The 20,375-nt window shown below is 36.8% G+C and overlaps 1 protein-coding gene across 5 annotated transcripts; it reads right to left on the reverse strand.

The window, feature by feature from the left end:
- Positions 1 to 3,210: 3,210 nt before the first annotated feature.
- On the reverse strand, positions 3,211 to 16,572 carry LOC144977275 (COX assembly mitochondrial protein 2 homolog). Of its 5 annotated transcripts, XM_078922315.1 has the most exons (5): positions 16,372 to 16,572; positions 13,039 to 13,158; positions 7,367 to 7,453; positions 6,650 to 6,721; positions 3,211 to 3,432 (listed from the first exon to the last, which is right to left on the reverse strand). In XM_078922315.1, the coding sequence occupies exons 3-5, from the start codon at positions 7,445 to 7,447 to the stop codon at positions 3,370 to 3,372; spliced, it is 216 nt and encodes a 71-aa protein (XP_078778441.1). In that variant the 5' UTR covers positions 7,448 to 7,453; positions 13,039 to 13,158; positions 16,372 to 16,572; the 3' UTR covers positions 3,211 to 3,369. The 5 variants fall into 5 exon arrangements, with proteins under 5 accessions (XP_078778441.1, XP_078778438.1, XP_078778440.1 ...); XM_078922312.1 differs by lacking the exon at positions 13,039 to 13,158; XM_078922314.1 differs by lacking the exon at positions 13,039 to 13,158 and having other exon boundaries at positions 16,293 to 16,572.
- Between the last annotated feature and the right edge of the window lie 3,803 nt (positions 16,573 to 20,375).

Consider the following 20,375-nt stretch of genomic DNA (forward strand, 5'->3'; position numbering starts at 1 on the left):
TTTTTTCCTGTAAATCCTCTGCCTGTTTGTTCTTGGTTATTTATAATTTAGCTTATGATATCTTTAGGTTATGATTTTGATTGACATTTGTACTATTTTTGTTAGATTGCTTGTTTTTTTGTTTCAGCGGTCTCTCATATAACCTCAATTGTGTTGGAAGAGACCTAAAGCAACAAACAAACAAACAAAAAAAATCAGTTTTGATTGACTGTTGATAATAAATTTTACTGGTAAGATATAGTTAGAACACTTATTTATCCGCAGGATAACATCAATATGTAACTAATCTGATTATTTGTTTTAGTATTCACTTATGCCAATTCCTCAACAAAAATTAACTGTCTCAATCATCTTTCATCATTGTTTGCATGAATGCCGTGGTGATTATAAGGGAACATTAGACTCCCTGTTCCAGTGGATTCTGCTGTCTTGATTTACATCCTTGCTATTTTAGCTCTTCTTCCCCTGTATAACATTTTTTCTTTACGTATGGTTTGTATCTTTGTTTGGATTAAGATGAAGGTCTGATTGCTCAGTTGAAGAGCATTCTCCTCTCAAGTAGAGAGACCAATATCATCCCTGTTGTAGTCAAGATTTTTTTTCTGATTCCTTTGGCTTCCCAACAAATATTGTTGTCGCTAGGTCTGTTATAGGTACTTTGAGATGGACTAGAGTCTTATCCAAAGTATAGCAAGCGATTGTTACTGTATGTTTTATTATACAGAAACCAGGCTCTGGTGTGAGACCATTTGGTTTCATCTGGAATATGATGCATGGAGAGGAGACGGATGGTAGTCTTTTTTTTTTGAGAGGCATTTTTAAAATGTTGTGAATCATCCCTGTACATTTAATTATTATTATTATTAAATTTTAAATTGATATGCATTTTATAACTATTACAGTGTACCTTTCTCGTAGTTGCTTTTGTGCTAGTATCCGATGCTCTCAACCTACACACATGGACAGATAGCTCTTGAAGCTTGTTTGTTCAAATAAACTTTCAGATCTTTCTATTTTGACTTCTAATATTTTCTTTTTGCTGGCACACTCAAATTATCTAAAATTGTTGTTAACGCAGCAAAACCTCCAAAACAAAATAAGGTGGTTTGATAACCTTTGTTTTGTGTGTAATGTTGCAGATTTTGATGTCTTAAACAATTATGAATCATTTGAAGATTCCAGCATTTTCTAACTCACTACTTAATTTCATGTATGGATGTTTGCCTTTGTTTTACTAGATATTATATATATATTTATTTATTTGGGGGAGGGGGGGGGGCTATTATATATATATATTTATTTATTTGGGGGAGGGGGGGGGGGCTTGTATTTATTGAAATTGTAATTTTTTGTTGTTGTTTTTTAAATTTTAGACACCATCACATTGTTATGAGAGTTCAAAGTGCAATAAAATATAATATATAACCACTGAAGATCACATCGTTTTTTATTAGGCATACCATGCAATGGAAACCAGGCTCAGCATAAATAAACAAAGGGGATCTTAAAGAAAATCCCTGCTGTGTCCTCTATCTCCCTATGTCTGTTTTCTAATTTGCTTCTGTCTTTGTCTTGGAATGAGATTACTTGGTTTGTCTTGGTTCTGGCCAGAATCCTTGGGGCTTTAGTGATCTCAAACTAAGTATATACTTTGATAGAGGTAAGAGGTCTGTCATATTTGTTGAAAGCCACAAGAATATTGATACTGGAAATTCCCATTACTGGTAACAGTACTGAGATATGATGGTGGCCCAGGACTAGGCTTGACCGCTGACATCACGATTCAGATCAGTGACGATTCACAGGATGCTATTGGACAATAATTTAGGTTTTTCTTTTGACTGTTATTTTACATCAGAGCAGGAAATCTGCATTTTCATTGACTGTTGTGTTTTTCTTCACTGCAGGATATCTTGACCTTTTTAAAAAATATTTTTTATGGTTCGCATGTCGATATAACCGTCTTGTGGTAAAATTGGTGTCGATATAGGCAATCAATATTTACTAATTCACTTTTAGGTGATCTCAAACTAAGTACACTGATAGTATTACACTTGTTTTCTATTTGAACCAGTTCCCCTATGTCTTACTTTTTATTTGGTGCTTTAATTGTTATTCTAGAACTTTTTTACTTTCCCATTTTCTTCCCTTTTTACTGGTACTGAAATGACCTAAATGTGTTTCAAGCGCCATAAAACCCTTAACAACATTATACATAGTTTTAGTTTTTAACATTAACATTTATAATTGTTATTCAGTAAGCATTTGAGTGCATCCCCTTTAGCGAATCCATAAGGCCTCTGGAGCATGAAATTATCCCCGCTTCTGTATTGTTAAATGGTTAGTTGCAATTGCTTTCTATTCTTTGGATAGAATATTCATCTATTGCATAGTACCTTTCACCATATCTAATCTAATAGACCCAACTACACAATCACTGCAGGGTAGACAGGATCGGAAGAATAAAAAAAAATCTTTACTGCACTTGGTATTGATACCAGTTCCTCTGCTAGTGAGGCGGGTGCTCTAATACAGAGCTATCTGGACCCCCCCCAATCCTATGCTCGAGTCTTCATAAAAATTATTTTGGAATATAATAATGCTCCCTTTTCGATTGAATCTTCATTGTCTTATATTCTCTTAGACACTTTATAACTGCAAATCTACCATCTTTATGCTATAACATCATCTTCCTTTTTACTGGAGCTTAAGTGACGAGAAAGTGTGATTAGTGCTGTAAAACTCTAAAAACAAACTCGAACCTACCTACTTTGGTTTATGAGATTCTTGTGACCAATTAGTGTTGCAGAGGTGATAATGAACTCTAAATCTGCAATCTTTTGACTGTCCTATCTGTCGTATGTATCATCTTTCTCTTCTTAAGTTCTGATGATGATATGACCAATAGGTCTGTCAGCTATTTTCTTAAAAAAAACATATTATACTTCATCTTTCTCTCTTTCACTCCCTCCCCCCACCCCCTTCTCTTTGGTGGGCTTGTCAAATTCCCTTAAAGACTCTGATTTTCTTATTTAAGAGTTTTAAACGCTCTATTCTATTCTCACTGTAGACCCTACAGGTCAGTGGCTGAGTATCATATCACAAGACCACAATCCTCATTATTAAAACATACCAGCCCTTATATAGTTACTGAAAATCCAAGTGAAAAAAAAAAAAAAATAAAAGAATGCATAACGTGATACATCAAACTAAGTTTTAAATCATTTTATTTTGTATAATGGTGAATAACAGTGTTAAAGTATTAAACATTATAATACAATACATGAACAATGTTACAGGAGAATGTCACTCTATTTCCTTAACAATTTATACAAATACTTAATTTTAAAAATTAAAATAAATTGGGCATCATGAATCGCCCTTCTTGGTAAACTGGGAGGTATTTTTATTTGCTTGCCGTTTCATTTCTCTCTGAAATTTAAATAAAAAATAAGTACAGATTAAAAGACGGTACTCATGTAAAACCATCAGACCCTTTGATACACAGGGTGTTTGTTCGATAAAGAATTGGAATAGCTTAAAATTAGAAATGATTTCAAAAATCTATTTTTTCCTTCATAGTTTTCCATCATTATTCAATTTTTTTTTTGTGGTAAAAATTGCAGGAAGCTACTATAACTATAAGTCGTTAAAATACAGTAGCGCTTTTTGTAAAAAGGGAGAAATTTGACTAAAGCAATTTTTTGACGCATTTTTATTTTCTTCCAATTTTTGTGTCAAAAAATTGCTTAAGTCAAATGATTTCTGGAAATGGGGGATGGAAGGCAATTCTGTGCTTTCTGCCAGGTCTAATATTTGTCGAGGTAGACTGATTTTTTCGGATGTATTTTTTTTTCTTGCTTATTCTGGCAAAATTTCATGCACACTTGTTCATATCTTTATCTTACACCGGTGCCAGCTCCCTAATTTCTCCCTGATGTAATAATAGTGAGACCAAAAAATAATCTCATCTTGTGTATACATATCTAGCCAGGTTTTACTTGCATGCACATTGGGTGCTCTACCAACTGAGCATAGTTCTGCTGAACAGTGACAGCATTATGTTTAATATATAGAAATTGGGTCAAATTGAGATATTTATATCTTTGTCACAAAAATGGTCCCTGAATCTATAAACAAGGCTTGAGAGGTAAATTCCTAATATTTAAAAAACATTGACAATATTATTTTAAAAAACAACTTTATTTACCCATAGTATAATGAATAGTTTATAGGGTTTTACCACTATTAGGGCGAATTTGTCACCAATTTGGCGTCCAAGACAGTGAACACTATAATAAGGACAACTCACATGGAAACAATATTTCAAAGATTTTAAACATTTCTGAGAGTAAGCAAAACTCATAAATCACACAACAGTTGGATAACAGTCCAGTATGAGTGGACCCTTGTAGAGATTACTAAGTCACTGATAGAATAACTTAAACAAGTTATAAACATATTCACTCAATAAGTATAATCGGTTGTTTTGTAGCATGGCAGAGCTACCAATTAATATCTTGTACTACATCAAATATGACTTGTCACATCGATCTGGTAAAATGTCGGTGCCTATCCGATGTTGAAAATTGACTTCAAAGTCTAAATCAGAAATTTGAGTGTAAAACGTTAATTGAAAATAGCTATTTTGTAAACAACTGAACCAAGATTCAAGGGACTTCATAATAAAGATATTTGGTTTAAGTACAGTGGCTTATCTATTATTTTAAAAAATATATGGTTGTGGGTTAACACTGTTACATCAGCCCTGATAAGTTTTTGCCAACGAACACAGAATTACTGGCAATTCTAAAAAAATATGAATTATTTTTTACAGATTCATATAAGAGTAACTTACAATAAAAAAAAAAAAATTAAGGGCAATTCTATCACCCGTTGACTCAAATGGTTATTTGTATCGGGTAGAGCAAAATGATCGGCTCTTGAGTTGACTTTGGCCTTGGGAATCACGATCTGGCCACCTAATACCAGATTCATTTGTGCACAGATTTAGTTATTGATGGCTCAAAAGATTAATTTCAATTAATATTTATTTCCCCAATGATGTAGTATAATAGTTAAAAGAGATGAGTGTCTGTTCATAATAGCCTTTATTTTTTTGCAAACATTGCAGGCACTCCACTTAAAAAAGTGAGAGGATGATCCCATTCATTACAACAACAGTTTTCCATTATTATGTGCTGCATCTCAGGTATGCCATAAAAAGAAAAGACTACACACCTTGCACTGGAAAAGTGACACAAAACAATGATTAAAGTGTTACATCAATAGGCATGGTCAAAGCAGATTGTATGGCATCAAAGGCTGATGAATCACTCGTGGAAAAAAAAAAAACTCAAAAAAAAAAAATTGGAGTTAGAGGTCATAAGCCAAGTGTTATATTGCTTGACTACAAGGCCACATCAAAACAGTAATCGGGAAATGATTCTATTCAATTTAGCGCTGGTATTTAAGGGTTTGGATTAATGACAATTTCAACAATGACAATGCTAAAATAAAAATTGACATCATCTCAATTTTTTTAAAATATCATTCTTTTTGGCACAACCATTTTTGTTTAATAAGTTTTCGTTGTAGTTTCTTAAACTTTTTTTAAAAAATGAAATTCTGATCATTTTTAATTAAAATCAAATTTTTGTCACCCGATTCATCTTGATACAACAAAGTCAATGGAACTGGTGGTGAATGTTCGTTTTAACTGAGGCTTCGTTGAATCTGAGGTATCACTTTTGACATTAATATACAATGGATATAACATTGTTCTTTAAGCACTTATAGTTGATGAAAATAAATGGGTTATCACTCTTGCCACAACACGAGTACAATTGACCCTTTATTGACTGGGTTAATGGGTCATCATGTCCCCACCTTTACTCCATCTCCCCCCTCCTACCAGTCATCGTCTCAGAAATGTAATCTTCCCCCAATTATGAGTCCCATTCTTCTTCACACCTTGCCATGTGTCTTCATTCTCAATGATTTGCATACATATCCCGCATACCACCAAGCAAACACAGACACAATATGATTGAGTGTCGCCACTACCACTGGTACTGAGTCATGCCATGTTAAACCAAAAACGAGAGGTGTCAAAATGAGTCAATAAAATGGAGAGAAAGATAAACAGAGTAATTGAATAAGTAAACACTTGAAAAAGTCCAAAGGCTAAAATGTAGTTTGTTCTGTGTTGTTCCCTTATTAATGAGTCACAATTACTCCCTTTTTCTTTCTCTCCATGCCATTTTAGCAATACACTTACACACATAATGCTCCCACCTGCTTCCCTACATCCAGTGTTAGTGTATTATAATGTGAAAGTAGTTAACAAGACAATGGCGGAGTGGGTTCGAAAGGCAATGCAAGCCTTTTTCTACCCTGCATGCTCGTTGCAGTGTTGATTACAATATTTTTGCCAAGATGTGTGGTTATGAACTTTGCCGAATGTAAGGTCGCTTTAGTCATTTTAAATAGGAGGGAAAATCAGAAATGATTATTTCTTCTTACAATTCAATTAAAAAAACAAAACCTTTAAAAGAAGAATCATATTTTCAACACTTGTACCTGAGGTAGGCCAGTGCTTAACAAGCTCCCTAGTTGTGAGTAAAAATAAAGAAAAATAAATACTAACCTCTCGTTTTAAACATTTGGTCATGGCTCGATCCAAATCATTACAAGCACCAAAAAACTTCTTCATCGGGTTCTAAAATAAAACATTAAAAATTAATTAATTTTACGCTATTACACAAAAGCTGTAGAATAACATAACATTTGTGAAGCATTACAATAGTGTCCCACTTGGTGTTTAATCCTGCCTGAACTAGATGAGGCAAAACATAATGGTTATGTTCCATTTGAATGGAAGGAACCTTCTTGACTTACTTTGCTTTGCTGATTACAGACAGCTGAACAATTAATATTTTCTTATTCAAAACCAGTCAAAGGAGAAGAACTAAAGAAGGTGAATCAATGTTACATGGAGAGAAAGTATTATGAGGAACATAGAATTAGACTGCCGTGAAAGGAGGGGTGGAGGAAGTAACAAATTGAGAGTTAAGTATGGCAGTACTATTAGATGTCAAACAAAAAGGTCCCAAACAGGGGATGAATCATTTCTTTGGATTGCAAGTGGTGAGGAGAAACTCTTTCATTTCTACCTTTTTTGTCTTTTAATTAACAAACTTATCTTCATATAGTGAGCATTTTGGATCATATTATACATATTAAATAAAAACTACTGTGTTTTACAAATTAGCATGCATTTATGCTAAACAGGCAGTAAGGCAACAAGTGTTTAGGCGACAACCGCTGTACTTTTACACAATCAATTGAAATCTCAAAAACTCACATCAACATGGCATTTCTTCAAGGCTGCAATTATTTTGTTACATTCTGGACTGTGAAGGTGAGGTGACAAATCCGAATGCATCTTCCTCTGAAACACAAAAATGTAAAGCATAATATAATAAAAATTAAACAAATCAATACTTAACAGTCATCCTGACCAGGCCAAAACCTAAATCTCAAAAATTCTAAACCTCCAGATTTGTGGAATAATTCTAATCATTAACCCTCCCCTCCCCCAAGATTTGGACTCCTTCTTTTTAGTCAGAACATCTCATATGACTCTTATGAGAAAGAACTTTTAAATATCAAAATATTGTAAGGACATCTTGATAATAGGAATAGGAGAGATGAGAGACTGCTGGTTATCTAACAATTGCACAGAGGCTTCCATGTGGAAGTAGGTAGTGTCGAGTTTGAGCGTTTGCCTTATTGAACAATAAACACGTTCTCATTATATTAAATTAGCTATAGGGTGTGAGAAAAAAAAATTTGGAAAAAAGTATGCCGCAGTTTCAATACAAGTAGAAATCAGATCCATCCGAAAACATTTACAAGCTACAAGAACATATCTCAAGCTAATACTTTCCAACTTTAATAAAAAATCCTTTATTAGTTAAGAAACTATGCTGGTCATACCAAAGTCGGTAAAAAATCACTACATCAAAAGTTTCTGAACTTGTATCTAGTTTTCAGTTTTTGTTGGAAACCCACATAATAATGTTAACTATTGTCAAATAAAATCATACATTTCACGGAATAGATTTTATCATGAAAGCAATAGATTTATAGAAAAATACATTATAGTGTCTGCTGGAGTAAGATAGCAAAGAAAGACAAGGTTACATTTCTTTGACACTTCAACCACAAAAGTGAACACGCAAAATCATGTAACTAACACTGTTAGAACAAAAGCAAGATATGAAGTGAATAGAAAAGTGCCAGAAGACAATAGAGAATATAAAATTTTTCGCGGCGGTGGTGGGGTTTGAACCTGCGACCTTATTGGTACGACAACTCCGCCTGGCAGGTGAGAGCGTGGCTCTACCGTGTGAGCTATCCACGAACACAAAAATATTCGTTTCAAACCCAAAGTCATTACTAGATCCCTCTCTCACCCACTTCTTGAGACCGCCGATTCGTTCGTACACCACCATCGCGAATATTTTGACCAGCAGTTAAGCTTAATAGCCAATATTCTCAACACAAACATATAACATAGAAACGATTGAGACATTGAGTATGCTCCGGTGTATGGGGTGAATTTTTAATTCAGAAAAGTGAGTGGAGCAGGCACTTATGTTGGTAACAACAAGATATGAAGTGAATAGAAAAGTGCCAGAAGACAATAGAGAATATAAAATTTTTCGCGGCGGTGGTGGGGTTTGAACCTGCGACCTTATTGGTACGACAACTCCGCCTGGCAGGTGAGAGCGTGGCTCTACCGTGTGAGCTATCCACGAACACAAAAATATTCGTTTCAAACCCAAAGTCATTACTAGATCCCTCTCTCACCCACTTCTTGAGACCGCCGATTCGTTCGTACACCACCATCGCGAATAATTTTGACCAGCAGTTAAGCTTAATAGCCAATATTCTCAACACAAACATATAACATAGAAACGATTGAGACATTGAGTATGCTCCGGTGTATGGGGTGAATTTTTAATTCAGAAAAGTGAGTGGAGCAGGCACTTATGTTGGTAACAACAAGATATGAAGTGAATAGAAAAGTGCCAGAAGACAATAGAGAATATAAAATTTTTCGCGGCGGTGGTGGGGTTTGAACCTGCGACCTTATTGGTACGACAACTCCGCCTGGCAGGTGAGAGCGTGGCTCTACCGTGTGAGCTATCCACGAACACAAAAATATTCGTTTCAAACCCAAAGTCATTACTAGATCCCTCTCTCACCCACTTCTTGAGACCGCCGATTCGTTCGTACACCACCATCGCGAATAATTTTGACCAGCAGTTAAGCTTAATAGCCAATATTCTCAACACAAAATATAACATAGAAACGATTGAGACATTGAGTATGCTCCGGTGTATGGGGTGAATTTTTAATTCAGAAAAGTGAGTGGAGCAGGCACTTATGTTGGTAACAACAAGATATGAAGTGAATAGAAAAGTGCCAGAAGACAATAGAGAATATAAAATTTTTCGCGGCGGTGGTGGGGTTTGAACCTGCGACCTTATTGGTACGACAACTCCGCCTGGCAGGTGAGAGCGTGGCTCTACCGTGTGAGCTATCCACGAACACAAAAATATTCGTTTCAAACCCAAAGTCATTACTAGATCCCTCTCTCACCCACTTCTTGAGACCGCCGATTCGTTCGTACACCACCATCGCGAATAATTTTGACCAGCAGTTAAGCTTAATAGCCAATATTCTCAACACAAACATATAACATAGAAACGATTGAGACATTGAGTATGCTCCGGTGTATGGGGTGAATTTTTAATTCAGAAAAGTGAGTGGAGCAGGCACTTATGTTGGTAACAACAAGATATGAAGTGAATAGAAAAGTGCCAGAAGACAATAGAGAATATAAAATTTTTCGCGGCGGTGGTGGGGTTTGAACCTGCGACCTTATTGGTACGACAACTCCGCCTGGCAGGTGAGAGCGTGGCCTCTACCGTGTGAGCTATCCACGAACACAAAAATATTCGTTTCAAACCCAAAGTCATTACTAGATCCCTCTCTCACCCACTTCTTAAGACCGCCGATTCGTTCGTACACCACCATCGCGAATAATTTTGACCAGCAGTTAAGCTTAATAGCCAATATTCTCAACACAAACATATAACATAGAAACGATTGAGACATTGAGTATGCTCCGGTGTATGGGGTGAATTTTTAATTCAGAAAAGTGAGTGGAGCAGGCACTTATGTTGGTAACAACAAGATATGAAGTGAATAGAAAAGTGCCAGAAGACAATAGAGAATATAAAATTTTTCGCGGCGGTGGTGGGGTTTGAACCTGCGACCTTATTGGTACGACAACTCCGCCTGGCAGGTGAGAGCGTGGCTCTACCGTGTGAGCTATCCACGAACACAAAAATATTCGTTTCAAACCCAAAGTCATTACTAGATCCCTCTCTCACCCACTTCTTGAGACCGCCGATTCGTTCGTACACCACCATCGCGAATAATTTTGACCAGCAGTTAAGCTTAATAGCCAATATTCTCAACACAAACATATAACATAGAAACGATTGAGACATTGAGTATGCTCCGGTGTATGGGGTGAATTTTTAATTCAGAAAAGTGAGTGGAGCAGGCACTTATGTTGGTAACAACAAGATATGAAGTGAATAGAAAAGTGCCAGAAGACAATAGAGAATATAAAATTTTTCGCGGCGGTGGTGGGGTTTGAACCTGCGACCTTATTGGTACGACAACTCCGCCTGGCAGGTGAGAGCGTGGCTCTACCGTGTGAGCTATCCACGAACACAAAAATATTCGTTTCAAACCCAAAGTCATTACTAGATCCCTCTCTCACCCACTTCTTGAGACCGCCGATTCGTTCGTACACCACCATCGCGAATAATTTTGACCAGCAGTTAAGCTTAATAGCCAATATTCTCAACACAAACATATAACATAGAAACGATTGAGACATTGAGTATGCTCCGGTGTATGGGGTGAATTTTTAATTCAGAAAAGTGAGTGGAGCAGGCACTTATGTTGGTAACAACAAGATATGAAGTGAATAGAAAAGTGCCAGAAGACAATAGAGAATATAAAATTTTTCGCGGCGGTGGTGGGGTTTGAACCTGCGACCTTATTGGTACGACAACTCCGCCTGGCAGGTGAGAGCGTGGCTCTACCGTGTGAGCTATCCACGAACACAAAAATATTCGTTTCAAACCCAAAGTCATTACTAGATCCCTCTCTCACCCACTTCTTGAGACCGCCGATTCGTTCGTACACCACCATCGCGAATAATTTTGACCAGCAGTTAAGCTTAATAGCCAATATTCTCAACACAAACATATAACATAGAAACGATTGAGACATTGAGTATGCTCCGGTGTATGGGGTGAATTTTTAATTCAGAAAAGTGAGTGGAGCAGGCACTTATGTTGGTAACAACAAGATATGAAGTGAATAGAAAAGTGCCAGAATGTCTCAATCGTTTCTATGTTATATGTTTGTGTTGAGAATATTGGCTATTAAGCTTAACTGCTGGTCAAAATTATTCGCGATGGTGGTGTACGAACGAATCGGCGGTCTCAAGAAGTGGGTGAGAGAGGGATCTAGTAATGACTTTGGGTTTGAAACGAATATTTTTGTGTTCGTGGATAGCTCACACGGTAGAGCCACGCTCTCACCTGCCAGGCGGAGTTGTCGTACCAATAAGGTCGCAGGTTCAAACCCCACCACCGCCGCGAAAAATTTTATATTCTCTATTGTCTTCTGGCACTTTTCTATTCACTTCATATCTTGTTGTTACCAACATAAGTGCCTGCTCCACTCACTTTTCTGAATTAAAAATTCACCCCATACACCGGAGCATACTCAATGTCTCAATCGTTTCTATGTTATATGTTTGTGTTGAGAATATTGGCTATTAAGCTTAACTGCTGGTCAAAATTATTCGCGATGGTGGTGTACGAACGAATCGGCGGTCTCAAGAAGTGGGTGAGAGAGGGATCTAGTAATGACTTTGGGTTTGAAACGAATATTTTTGTGTCGTGGATAGCTCACACGGTAGAGCCACGCTCTCACCTGCCAGGCGGAGTTGTCGTACCAATAAGGTCGCAGGTTCAAACCCCACCACCGCCGCGAAAAATTTTATATTCTCTATTGTCTTCTGGCACTTTTCTATTCACTTCATATCTTGTTGTTACCAACATAAGTGCCTGCTCCACTCACTTTTCTGAATTAAAAATTCACCCCATACACCGGAGCATACTCAATGTCTCAATCGTTTCTATGTTATATGTTTGTGTTGAGAATATTGACTATTAAGCTTAACTGCTGGTCAAAATTATTCGCGATGGTGGTGTACGAACGAATCGGCGGTCTCAAGAAGTGGGTGAGAGAGGGATCTAGTAATGACTTTGGGTTTGAAACGAATATTTTTGTGTTCGTGGATAGCTCACACGGTAGAGCCACGCTCTCACCTGCCAGGCGGAGTTGTCGTACCAATAAGGTCGCAGGTTCAAACCCCACCACCGCCGCGAAAAATTTTATATTCTCTATTGTCTTCTGGCACTTTTCTATTCACTTCATATCTTGTTGTTACCAACATAAGTGCCTGCTCCACTCACTTTTCTGAATTAAAATTCACCCCATACACCGGAGCATACTCAATGTCTCAATCGTTTCTATGTTATATGTTTGTGTTGAGAATATTGGCTATTAAGCTTAACTGCTGGTCAAAATTATTCGCGATGGTGGTGTACGAACGAATCGGCGGTCTCAAGAAGTGGGTGAGAGAGGGATCTAGTAATGACTTTGGGTTTGAAACGAATATTTTTGTGTTCGTGGATAGCTCACACGGTAGAGCCACGCTCTCACCTGCCAGGCGGAGTTGTCGTACCAATAAGGTCGCAGGTTCAAACCCCACCACCGCCGCGAAAAATTTTATATTCTCTATTGTCTTCTGGCACTTTTCTATTCACTTCATATCTTGTTGTTACCAACATAAGTGCCTGCTCCACTCACTTTTCTGAATTAGAACAAAAGCCCAACTTTTCCAGACTTTGTTTCACTTTATCCTGATCAGTCATTTGATGTACAACAAGACAGGGCATCTTCCCACACTCGTAACATTACACAGTCTTACTTTTAAAAAGAAAATAACATTCATTTATTTTTAAAGATAACTGGCCTCCAATGAGTCCTGACTTGAATCCAGTGAACTACAGCATTTGGTTACTTATGTCCAACATGGTTTATAAGGATCGTACAACGGTTAACACGGATACAGAGTTTAAAAAAGAGTCAATTCAAAATTCATGGGAGCAAATCACTATTCAAGACATTAGAAAATCAATTGGATCATGGAAAGAAGGCTACACATAGTCATAAAGCAAATGGGGGATTGACAGATTAACATCAACATGTGAAAATTACATCCCAAATCTTCGATACATGGCAAAAACGCAGTGTTTGTTTAAACAATAGTGAATTTCAAATTTTAAAACATATTTTCTTGATGAAATGAGAACTGAAATTTTAGTTTTATTGTGGTAAAATTTCAGATTTGCATCATATATAGTATCGGGACTATAGGCTTCTAAACATTTCTAGGTTTTTTTTTTCATGAACCGGATATACAGAAAGAAATATAATATAATAATAAGATCTTCCACAGTGCACACCTCAGTCATGAGACTCTTCGCACTTTACATCAACACAAAATTATCTGTAATATAAATTACAGGATGTTAGAAAAAAAAAGGTTTTTAAGGATTTCTTTAACTAACACAGTCAATGATTTGGACTTCAGAATGATTCATGGAATGTTGTTTCAAAATGAGAAAAGAACCTTGTTTTTGCCTTTGTACAAATGCAAGGAATAACCAAACATTGGAGAAATGCAAAGACAGGGTTAAATAATAAGAATTTCTGTAAGGTAGGGTGGGGCAATATTTTCTAGACAGCAATAAACTTTGGCAAATACTTTGAATTTGACCTTCCTCTCAACAGGCAGCCAGTATAATCTTCAAAACAGAGGTGTGGCAGAGTCAAATCCCTGCCTACTAAAGACCAACCTAGCAGCACTGTTGTGTACAAACTAGTCGCTTGAGCTTACTTTCTGAAACACCAAAAAACACAGCATTGCAATAGTCCGGTTTTGAAATTATGAGGGAGCGAACAACTTTCCTAGTCACAATGACAGGGGCAAAAAAAGGGAGGCCGTCCGAAAGCTCCACACACTAGCATTTCTTTCAATTTGTATTTTCACCGTGGATCTTTTTTCATGCGTATATTTATACAATTTGTCAATATATAGCAGCATTATTTCAAAAACTCCAGAACAAACCTTGATAGATTAGAGAAAGTTTAAACTTTCCAAATACGACCATTGTTTTTGTTTTCCATCATCATTTTCATTTGTGAAGTATTGAAAGATAATGAAGATAAAGTAAATGTTAATCTTGCCAACATGAGGTCACAGTAGTCACACAGGAACCATCAATTAGAGTGGTCAGTAAAAAAAATTGACCTTTAAGATTTAATAGCTGCACATATTGTAACAATATAATTGTAACTGATAAGGGTCTGAAGTGAAGGAGCATTAAAAACAAATAAATAAATAACAATCAGTCAATCAGTACCAATGCCAATAGGTAATGAACATGAATGAATGAAAGTTGAAGCAGCTGTGCTCCGCGCAAAGAAATTGAAGACAATGACAATGTGGGTTAAAATGAAAAGTAAAAGGCCACATTTAATTCAAGTTTTAACAATGAATTGGAGAAGAAGGTCTAATGGTTTGGTCAGATTAAGTCCAAGTTCAAGAATGAGAATACAATGATTGTGATTTGTTAGGTACTTTGGTCAAATTTTAAAACTGAAAATAAAGTCTGTAATTATCATGATCGGATAGAGCTTGAAAAAACGTGAAAAATGATGCCTCATTTAACCTCCTAGGATAAATCGTTCAAAAGTTATGAATTTCTTTCAAAATAAAATTGGGGGTCCATTTACATAAGAAATTTGTGATCGAACATCATGAAAATTCAACAAACTGTGTGTCTTAAGCCGCAATAAGGAGGAAAACACAGATCATATCATGCCAAAATCCCTAATACTCATACCAGGATCCTATACAATGACTTTTTAGATTGAAAATAACAAGCTTATCAGAGGAAAAGCTTAAAATATTACATAATCTTGCATAATAATGACGTAACAAACCAATCACGAGCTCGTCGCATGTCAGCAATTCTTCGATAACTTTGCATAGATTTGTCCAATTTTGATAAATGAGATATCAAATGAAAGGTATTTTCAAACTTTCTCTATATTTTACCATCATGAAACAATGAAATAGATCTAGAACAGCAAATATTGGGTGAAAACGTAACCTTACCTTTAAAAAATAGTAAATCGCCAAGAATCATATCAACAATTATGTCAGTCGAATTAACTCAGTATTCCACAGCCTCCTCCTCCAGCTCCTCGGGTTGCCAGTAGGCAATGGAGAATCCAGGCATCTTGGTGGACTTCCCTCTACACACTTTTGAGGATGCGTCCCGTATACCTCACATCCTCTCTCTCTTCTGACCAGGTGTGCTTGAGGTATACTCCAACTAAAAGAGGATCCAGGTTAAGAAATAAGGTGACTTTCTCCCATGCAGAAACTGATATTCTGTCGAACAAGGGATTGTCCAATGACTGTATGTTGGCCACATCTGGCCATCTTAATCTGTCATCTGCATTTTTTGCGGCCATTGCGGCAATTTGCGCCCGCAAATATCAGGGCGACCGGCAAATTTTGGCAAATTTCCCAAAATTGGCAAATCGTGGCAAATTTTGGGAAAATTGGCAAATCGCGTGGCAAATTTTGGGGGAAAAAAAAGAAGATAAAACAAAATAACGACAAAAAAAAAGTGATTATTATGCAAGATTATGTAATATTTAAGCTTTTCCTCTGATAAGCTTGTTATTTTCATTCTAAAAAGTCATTGTATAGGATCCTGGTATGAGTATTAGGGATTTTGGCATGATATGATCTGTGTTTTCCTCCTTATTGTGGCGACACACAGTTTGTTGAATTTTCACGCTTTTCGATCACAAATTTCTTATGTAAAATGGACCCTCAATTTTATTTCGAAAAAAAAATCACTTTTGAACGATTTGTCCTAGGAGGTTAAATGAGGTATCATTTTTAAAACGTTTTTTCAAGCTCTATTTGGCCATGATAATTACAGACTTCTATTTTCAGTTTTAAAATTTGATCAAAGTACCTAAACCGCCACTTGAACTTGAACTGTACGACTGTCGTAAGTCGTAAGTGAGAAGGCAGGGAAGGCCTTGGCTGCTTACTCGTTCAACAATGGACAGAAAGCAGGCCTCTTGAACTGTGATAGATTTGATATTGAAATGAAATGATATGATTCACTCCATTCAAATATCATCGACGGAATCTTTGAAGAATAGTATGGGATTTGATTGGAATGTGTATTTTGTAACAAACGAATGTCACAATTCATGACCCTTTGGCTTTGGAAATAACTTTCGGTTCTATTAAATCTCTATAGTTCTTGTGTTGCAGTTCAATATGTTTTGAAAAGTTTGTCGTTGAATTCTTTTATCGTTTAGAAATATGAAACCATGTTCAGAAAAACTAATTCATAATGCCTGAAGAAGAAAAAAGGTTTTAAAATTCCACACTTATTTCCTTGCATCATGTAATCATGGTGTTCATCATGTGTTGTAACTTAAGATTTCAAAGCCAATTAAAGTACTTTTGTACAATAGTTTGGGATAAAGAAAAGGCATTAATTCGAGACCCTCCTATAGATAGTATGCGCTTGACTAAGAAGCTCACAACATTGCCATCCGGAAGTATAATGGACCAACATACAAACCCCTGTGAAACCATGAACTTTCATCGTCTGGATAATACAGTTAAGTGAGAATTACCCATAAACGCGGATGGCAAAAAAACCCCAACAAATGCCGGAATGACGTCAACTACGATCTATCTATACAGATTAAAACGAGCAAGACGCATTTCCCCCATCAACGCATATAATTGACAGTTTTCGGGCTTTGATTGTTCTTTTCTAGTTGGTTGAAGCAGGTGATTGATATAATAATATATAATATATATTTTAAAATTGCATTTATATTGCGCTAATTAACGATTTGTTAACATGCCTAAAGCACTTCAATATAATTTTCTTTTTCCTGGATGCTAACAAGCCTTTGACATATTATAGGTATAAAGAAAAGTGGTGATCTTTAATTTTGCAACTTCGCGTAGGAGCAAAGTTTCGGATGAAGACAACATTTGCTGACATCCGGAGGATTTCCAAATCTTAAGTCAGTCTCCCATAGATTAACATCTGGTAAACATTCACACCGAGCATTTCCACGGATTCGCCCTGCTCAATTAGCCTTATGTGCTTTATTTATCTCATAGAGGCCATGTGGAATCAAAATTCCATTTTATATCATGGTGCAAGTGGCCTGTTAGAATCTCTTTTTTTTTATATGTACTAGCATTCTTACAATCTCGTCGCACGTGCATTGACTGTAAATCAAGTGTGTAAAGTGTGGCTATGTGGTCTACTTGTATGACACTCGCCTTCGATCGGAATGTCTGGGTTTCGAGTCCCGCTCTGAGCGGCGCATTGTTGAGTCCTTTGAAAAGGTCCTTTACTCACATTCTTTAACCATACTCAGGGTGTAAAATGAGTACCTAATTGTTAACAGCGTTGTCTCTGTCCTTTAAAAAAAATGTAATATCACCCCACAGGCGTCATGTCTCGTTCTACATTTTAAGTGTTACTGTTGATTGGGAACCCCTAGTGAAGCGCTTTGAGCACGTTCAGTGGATTTTGCACTATAAAAATGCTTAAGTATCTTTTTTAAAGCCCAGGAACACAACGCCTAGGCCAGATTTTTATTATCTTGTCACCCATCTAGTTACTGACTACCAGGAACACAAACAACGCCTAGACCAGATTTTTATTATCTTGTCACCCATCTAGTTACTGACTACAAGGAACACAAACAACGCCTAGACCAGATTTTTATTATCTTGTCACCCATCTAGTTACTGACTACCAGGAACACAAACAACGCCTAGGCCAGATTTTTATTATCTTGTCACCCATCTAGTTACTGACTACCAGGAACACAAACAACGCCTAGGCCAGATTTTTATTATCTTGTCACCCATCTAGTTACTGACTACCAGGAACACAAACAACGCCTAGGCCAGATTTTTATTATCTTGTCACCCATCTAGTTACTGACTACCAGAAACACAAACAACGCCTAGACCAGATTTTTATTATCTTGTCACCCATCTAGTTACTAAATGAAAGAGAAAGAAAGAAAACTGTGGTTTCACCATCGTGCCTTGCTGTAATTAAGCGGCTATGTGGTCTTGAGGTATAACACTCGCCTTCAGATGTGAAGGTCCTGGGTTTGAGTCCCGCTCTGAGCGGCGCATAGTTGAGTCCTTGGATTAGACTCTTAAATCACACTCTCTCACCGTACTCAGGTGTAAATACCGCCTAATAGGTGTCTTGTCTCTATCTACATGTTAAGTGTTGCTGTTGGCTAGGGACCCTAAGTAAAGGGCGTTGTGCACGTTTAGTAGATATTACGCTATATAAATGCTCACGTTTTTTAAAAATTACCAAGTTTACATCATCCGTGCTTTATAAATAAAATACAATAAAAACAGCACATAAAACACTTCAACAGGAAAGAAAAGTGTGATGTTTAAAAAAACCCAAACTGGTTCCTATTTCATTGGAAGTGTAAAATCACTCTTCCGGAGGACTGGATACATACCTTGTGGAAATGATATTCTAGTTTCAGAGTGATGGCATCCTATTTTCTTGTCTAAATATATGCTGGTCGCCAATAAAGATCGTCCATACTCACTCTTTTACATCCCGCAATCATAAGAATCTGCCTATACACCCTGCTACTAAAATTGTTATGCACTTTCATTGAAGAATATAGTAGTGTGATTACTCCTTTGCCCCTTATATGCCTCAAGCTTCCTTACCAACGACAAGGTAGGTGATCCATGCATAAGTCCCGGCAACCCTTGTACGTAGCTTCCTTGATTTCGGACAGAGCTGCATATACGAGGTGGAAGTGGGGGGGGGGGGGGGGAGGGGGGAGAAGTTGCCAGGCCTTTCCACCAGCAAGAGGAGACATTGGGTGGCAGCCAGTGCATACAGTTTCGGTGGCAGTAATCGGTTTCGGTCGAGAACCTGCTTAACAACACGCTCACTACATCAGTGGGGATTGATACCTGTCCAACATGTACCCGTTGTGGTCAAGAGCTCGAAACCGCAGAGCATTTAGTTGAACGATGCGATGTGACGAAGCTTCCAGGCTGGTTTGCGACGGTGCACGATTGTGGTACGGAATTTGCATCTTGCATAGATCGTCATAATATGGTAGTGTGAACACCATTAGCTTCTGACACCCCGATGTAACCTATTCATTATTAGTACACCCGAAGGACTGGTTACATACCAAACTCCCAGTGATTTAGGAACCAAAAGAGTAGAGGTTTTGATGTCACGATTTTATTTCCTATTGGAAAGTTGTTTTTTTTTTCCATGATGTATGTAGATGCCAACAATAGGTCTACAACATGGTCCTTCGGCTGTTTGTGTTTTTGTAATGTCCAAACTACTCAGCCACCTCGCCTCTGCTTCATTTACACCAAAATCAAATGGAATTCAATTGTTTAAAAATACAGTGAATATTGCTTGTGAGAGTTCTTTTGTGTTTTATTCTTTAAAATTTTGATCTCACACATAGTCAAATGCTCATGCATTCATTCACACACCCACATAGATCTACACACACACACACACACACACACACACACACATATATATATATATATATATATATATATATATATATATAATATATAATATAAAAAGTATATAAATGATTGTACTATTAAAAAGCAACTTAAGACATTGCTTCATCTTTTAAAGTCTGATTTATTTGAATGATTGACAAGGCCATAATAAAATAACAACAATTAACCTTTAACGGCAAGGTTGAATTTTTATTAAATCGTACATTGTATAATATATACATTATAGGGTTGTAAGTGCAGATTCCACATCGCATTTTCCTCTCACTTAGTAAAAACGATGAGACACAATGTCAGGTTAGCGTGAATTCTAATTCTGCTATAAACGGAAAAGCTGTAGACTAACACATTTGGCACAGAGACGACCAATAAAATCCCGAACATAACAAAAAACAAAACAACATCATAACCCCCCCCCCCAAAATAAATAAAAACAAAACAAAACAAACAAACAAACAAT

Source organism: Berghia stephanieae, chromosome 7 (genome assembly GCF_034508935.2).
Source record: "Berghia stephanieae isolate SIO BIC M18660-M18661 chromosome 7, UCSD_Bste_1.3, whole genome shotgun sequence".
Lineage (NCBI taxonomy): Eukaryota > Metazoa > Mollusca > Gastropoda > Nudibranchia > Aeolidiidae > Berghia > Berghia stephanieae.